General features: G+C 42.0%; 1 protein-coding gene across 1 annotated transcript; it reads right to left on the bottom strand.

Moving 5' to 3' along the window:
- Window positions 1-4,066: 4,066 nt before the first annotated feature.
- On the bottom strand, window positions 4,067-4,629 carry LOC6598505 (E3 SUMO-protein ligase PIAS3). The gene is made up of 3 exons (XM_026992874.1): window positions 4,614-4,629; window positions 4,336-4,561; window positions 4,067-4,278 (listed from the first exon to the last, which is right to left on the bottom strand). Exons 1-3 carry the CDS (start codon window positions 4,615-4,617, stop codon window positions 4,098-4,100), a joined length of 411 nt encoding a protein of 136 aa, XP_026848675.1. The 5' UTR covers window positions 4,618-4,629; the 3' UTR covers window positions 4,067-4,097.
- Window positions 4,630-6,609: the final 1,980 nt, after the last annotated feature.

Here is a 6,609-nt window from a genome sequence, read left to right on the forward strand (position 1 = left end):
AAAATGATGTAGAATACTATTAATTTATTTGAATGTTGTAAAAATTAGCAGCCAAAAAAAGAAAGCAAAAGCCTAACCACAAAATGTATTATCACCAACAAAAACAACAACAGCAGCAACAACTAAATGTTAATGTTCGGGTAGAAATATGAAAGAAATTTTTTTTTTAGCTTAGTTCTATAATCGTTGTAATTGTAATATGTAAAGTATTCGACTTTTTTTTGTCTATATATAATTTTTTGTCTAAATAAAAGATAATAATCTGAAAATAAAGCATCGCTCCTTGGGGTAATGGTTGGGGGTGGGGGTGGGGGTGGGTTTGCCACCAACGTGCCCCGGGGGCAATTAAAATAATGACCAACAGAAACAATTTACAAACGATGGAGGGTGGTGGCATGGCAGGGGAGAGGGAGAGGGAGAGGAAAGAGACGACGACGTGCGAGCCAACCCCTAATGATAATAATTGCATGCAAAATGCATTTAACCGCAATTAGTGCATTTATTAGGCCAAAAAGTTGATATATTGAATAACTGCCGTTGGCCACCAGTTGGCCAAAACAGCAGGACAGCCGGGACAGCCAGGACGGGGGGAACAGGACAGGAAAGGTTGTCTTGAACAGCTTTGACCATGTCCCCTCCCCCCTGCCTCGCCGGCCCAAACGCCTTGCGTGCTCGCATGCAAGCAGCGCTGCAGGCAAGTCCAGCCAAACGATCCTTGAAGTCCAGAGCCAAGGATACCCGGACAGCTGACTGGCAGCGACCCAGAGGACCGAGAGGGCGAAAAACGGCCAACCAAGGTAGAGTAGAACCCATCGAAACCCACGCTAAGTGGGTCCGTGAGTATTCTATGGAGAGCGATGAATCCTTGAATTCCTAGGCGTATTGGCATTGAGGACCATTATTCGGGACTCACAATGAAGATTTCTTTAGCGTATTCTGTTTAGGAAAATTGAAGATGATATTCCGCTTTAAATGTAAGATCTGATCGTCCCACGAATCAGTAAATATTAACTACTCATTGGGTGGCATTTAGATATCCAAAATAGTAAAGAACTAGTAGATTATGTAGATTATTTTCATATTTAAAATAGTGTCGAACATGTACTTAAACGTGTCCATGTTCCATGTCCAGGAATAGTCTGTACCAGTAGTCAGAAGAGTGCATCTGTTCATGGTTAATGATCGCTCGCCGTTTAGGGTATGCAGCAGTCGCTGCTGTCCCTGTCCCTGTCCCTGTCCCTCTCCCTGTCCCTGTGCCTTTCCCTGTCCCTGTTCCTGCCCATGGGGACACCAGCACGCGTGTTTTGTTCTGTGTTTCTGCCGTTTCTTGTGTTTTTGCGCCTTCATCGACAAATTGGCCGCAATGTTCAAATTGCTGTTGGCTTAAAACAAAAGAGACGCTTGGTAGGACAATGAAACAATGACAACAACACAATAAGCGGCCTGCCTCTGCTCTGCTCTGGTCTCCGGTCTGGTCTCTGGTCTGGCTTGGCCAGAGGGCAACCTTTCATTAAAGACAAATGACACAAAACAGAAACTCTCTGGCCTTGCCGGGGCACGCTCAATTAAACACGATCGCTGTTTCAGTAGGTTGCCCGTTTGCTAATTATTGCGAGCAATAAAAAAGCAGCTAAAACAATTTTCTGATCCAAACAACAAAAATTGTGACGGGAACGGAGGGGCGGCTTTCTTCTGGGTAGCACAAGGACATTAGCCCAACAATAGTATTGGCAAGCCTCTGCACAAAGCTCTACCCAATCCGATACCCTGGAATTTCGATGATAGAATACAACACAGATAGATCTACATAAATTCATTTCATGGTTATAAAGACTCGTTAGTTAATGCTGATCAAGGATATATTTATTATGAACATCAGAGAGTCGGATGCATGGTCTAGAACATAGGCGGGAATGGAGGCCCGTGTCTGTCTGTTGACTAGAGTTTAGAGATATTTTAATGAACAGTATTTTTATACCCGATACTCAAAATGAGTATTGGGGTATATTAGATTTGTTGTAAAAGTGGATGTGTGTAACGTCCAGAAGGAATCGTTTCCGACCCCATAAAGTATATATATTCTTGATCAGCATCAAAAGCCGAGTCGATTGAGCCCTGTCTGTCTGTCCGTCTGTCCGTCCGTCCGTCCGTCCGTCCGTCCGTCCGTCCGTCCGTCCCCTTCAGCGCCTAGTGCTTAAAGGCTATAGGAGCTAGAGCAACGATGTTTTGAATCCAGACTTCTGTGTCACTGCTACAAAAATATTTCAAAACTTCGCCCCGCCCACTTCCGCCTCCACAAAGGGCGAAAATCGGTGGCATCCATAATTTCAAAGATACGTAGAGGATGACTATATCTTCTAGAATGCAAAATCTGAACCAGATCGTATAATTATTATAGCCAGAAACAAGAAAACAATTTCATTCTTTCTCGCTCTGTCTCTCTCTAACACACAGGTTTCATGGTCGGTTTTGCCAATTGCAAAATATGAGTTCAAGGATCTCAGAACCCATAAGAGCAACCAAATTTGGTATCCACACTCCTGTGATATCGGACCTTGACCGTTTTGTGTCAAAATTTCGCCACACCCCCTTCCGCCCCCGCAAAGGACGAAAATCTGGGGCATCAATAAATCTCAGAGACGATTAAGGCTAGAGTAACCAAATTTGGTATCCGCACTTCTGTTAGATCTCACTATAAAACGTATATCTCAGAATTTCGCCCACCCCCTTCCGCCCCCACAAAAGACGAAAATCTGTTGCATCCACAATATTGCACATTCGAGAAAATTAAAAACGCAGAATCATAGTTAACGACCATATCTATCTGATTGCTGAATCTGGATCAGATCAGATCATTTTTATAGCCAAAGGAAACAAATCAATTTGCAGTGGCTACGCAGCGCGTGACGTCATGCTCAGACTGATTTTCTGTCTCTCTCGCACGCACACTTTGTCGTGTCGTTCAATATTAGCGCCGTCTGGAGGAGGAGAGCCATACTAACTCTGTATCGGGTATAAATGTAGAGTTGCGGTCGCAGCAGCAACTCACAACGTTCGTTTTTATTATGTATTAGACAACATGGACTGATGGGGAGACCACAGCTAAAGAAACAGGGCATCCTTATTCTTGAATATAATTAAACTTAATATGTCTTACAAAAAATCACAGCTCTCGATCCGCTTAAATTCGATTATACAAATTATAAGAGTGTGTAGGTACATGGACATATGCACATAAATATGTATGTACATATATGTAGATATTTGTTCGATTATGTATGTATACATATGTATATATTGAACCGAAATTGCGAGTTAAACAAATTGGCTGTAGATTCATGTATAAATTAAGGAAGAGCAGCAAACACGTCAACAGCCGCCTCACCATTGCCAATGCCACTGCCGTCATCGCCATCGTCAGCGCCATCGCCATCGCCATTGCCGTCATCGTCACCATCATAAGCACCAGCAGCAATGACATCCCAGCCTCCTCGTGGAAACGTTTGATATGCAAACTTTGCCAGCTGATGGATGGATGCCGTTGGGGACTTGCGATTGGGGACTGGTGTATTGGCCCTGGACGCATTTATGAAATGAAGCAGAAATATTGCCTGCTTACTGTGCTGTAACATCAATTTGCATGGAAATCAGCCGCCGACTGTCAAAGACCTGCCACACAAACACAAACACACACGCACACACTCCCACTCCAGCCGCCCAGTCAGGCAGAGCAATCCGCTTCCCGCCATACATAGACATCCAATTAGCCGCACATTTTTGTGGGTGGACCAGCCACAGCAGCATCCACAGCGCCAGCAGCCGCCAGCAACCACAATTCGGTTAAGCAGGAAAATCAACAAGGGTTGCTCCGGTGGGTCGCCACTTTGGATGGGTGTCGCCCTTGCGATTCCAAACGGTTCAGCGACGAAATCACATGTGATTATCCCGGCGATTCCGACATCTTTATTCCTTAAAAAAATACGAGTACATACATTTGTGATTGCTATGTTATGAGTATATGTATTTTGCATGCACATTGTATGGAAAATGGATGTACAAACGGTGGATGTGAAACATGATATTGATACTATCAGATCTCAAATGGAATGTGGAATATCATCTTCAATATTGGTTAGTGATGTTGTTGTAATATATGTAATGGGCAGAATATTTTTGTGGAGTAATGAGCTTGGAGCACACCACGAGCCATCCTTGTAGACCAGTACCTCAAAGTCGCCAGTCCCCAGTAGCCCCGAATTAAGGATATGATAAAAATAGCTGATGAAAAATGAAACAGAATTTCCTCATAATCAATGAATGAAAGAGTTTACATACCCGTCTATAACGAGATCCTCGAAAGGGGCCCCCTTGTGGCACACTGGACACTCCCAGGTATTCAGACGCTCGTTCATTTCGATGTAAGCACCGGCGTCAAAGCACAGAAAGTGCGAACAATTCAGCCCGCGACAGGGCACCTGAATCTTCTTCATGCTCACCGGACAATTGAGGGAGATCATCGTGGGCATGTGGGGCGTCATGCGGACGGCATCGTCTAGCAAAACTATCTGAATATTTAGCTAGCTCAAATTCGACACAATTCCGTAACAACATACACATTTTTTGAACACTCTCTGCTGCCATTATGCGTCCGTTCCTTATGAGATCTACCATTTGATTGACGGAAGGCTTTTTGACCAAAAGCACTGAAATAAAAAAGATGCGACTGTCGTCAGGAGACCATTTCACCGATATTTTGTTGGAGTTGTGCGACTGCTCAAGTATCAAATTGGCGGTAATGTCTATGGGCTGCTGCTGTGGGGAAATAAAACATAAAATAGTTTACCGAACGAGCTACGACGGATCAGACTCACAGTTTCAGGCACGACACACGGCTGCGCGTTCACTTGGACGACCAGGTTGTCGGGAAAAGTGTTCGTTGGGGCGGTTGAACCTTCCCAAATGTAGAGCCGAACTTGAACCCCGTAGCCATCTGCGTCGGAAATGTAGCTCTCATTGATTGCATCCATCTTCTCTGGCGTTAGATTCAAGCATATGAGCACGTGCTCCATAGTCGGCCGAATCGGCGGAATGAGATGGGCGATTGTTTCGAAATAGGCAAACGAGCTCATTATCGCATTCGGATATACAAACTATTACACCGCACAGATTTTCAGCGAGACCACGTGTCGAGTTGACATTTGCAAATGTCAGATTTCAATATGGGCACTCGCGTGTAACATTTCTAGTGTTGGTTAAGAGCCTTGAACAGGCTGCGACGAGAGGAATAGCATGATAGACAAGTGTCCCGGATTATCCGAGGCACTATTTGTGGCACAATTGAAAAGCCAACTGGACGCATAAATATCTCTCGCTCTCACTGCCTGTTTTTCCAATAAGGCTGTCTCTGTTTTTGCAAACTAGTCGGGCAAAATAAAATGTCATACAGCTATCAATAAACTTAACTGAATGAACTTAATAAACATATGCTTTTATATTTTTATGTTTTCTTTCAGAGGTAAGCTTACATTTTTCGATAAAACTTTAGTACCTAGTAGCTCACCTAGTTTTAAAGTCTATCATCTAGGAAAGAAGAAGCTTTAAAATACAAAAAGAATTATTTTTTGCGCTATTTATTTTACGAAACTTACGAAAAGTCAAAACAAAATAGAATATATATTTTATATTTTATTCGTAATGGAACGTTTATTAAGCGTCATTCGAGGTATTATTTTTTTTAAATCTCTGGATAAACGGCGAAGGCTCCAACTTCCGAAATAACATACCGTGATTTTTTTTCTAGTATATTTTTTTTAAGAGTTAGGTTATGTTGTATACAGGCGGCTGTCATTATTGCTGGGCTACCGCTTGCGATTTTTTCCTCGTTTCACCCATGAATTAGTTTTACCATCTCTCTGCACAATAAGAGGTAATATTTTGTTGAGTTCAGTAAAAAATTTGAGCATCTCAAAAGCAGCCCTGAAAGTTATCGATAACCCAAGCGGTTTTGGTATTGAGTACATACAATGACTCACAGCTTATTGCATGCAACAGTTCTAGAAGCCAAGTCTCACAAGTCAAATACATTTTGGAACATACAGTGTTTTCTTTGTATTTATGTTTTGATCTCTACCAAAAAATCAAATGGAAAAATCAAATTTTGCGGACTCAATCAGATGGAATTTTCGGGTATCCGCCTTTCATTCTTTACATATTTATTTCTTAAGCATTAAATATATATTACATTTATTTAATAATATATATTATTATACATATACATATTAATAAGCTGTGATATATTCGGATGTATTCACATACAGTGCCTATACGAAAGCATGGCGAGTAGTATAGAAAATGCACATTTATAGAATTCATTGGTTCGTTTAGTGATTTGGATTTTATAAATTGTTATAAAATTATATGAGCTGCGAGAGGGGAGGTGGCTGTCATCCAGGGCAACTATGTGCAATTGTACCTCTTCGACCAGGTTTTCTAAGAACCTCACTGCCGGGAAAGAGCAGTTATCAAATATTAGCATAATATTATTAATAATTTCGATGGTTTACTCCATATTCTTTTGGCTATGGCTAATTTGGGATAAACTTGTACTAT

This window comes from Drosophila persimilis, unplaced genomic scaffold, assembly GCF_003286085.1.
Source record: "Drosophila persimilis strain 14011-0111.01,24,50 unplaced genomic scaffold, DperRS2 tig00000793-arrow-arrow-pilon, whole genome shotgun sequence".
Lineage (NCBI taxonomy): Eukaryota > Metazoa > Arthropoda > Insecta > Diptera > Drosophilidae > Drosophila > Drosophila persimilis.

Coding starts and splice junctions, on each gene's coding strand:
- LOC6598505 (XM_026992874.1), bottom strand. Junction 4,279..4,335: donor GAGGATCTCGTTATAGACGG/GTATGTAAACTC, acceptor ATTTTTCATCAG/CTATTTTTATCATATCCTTA.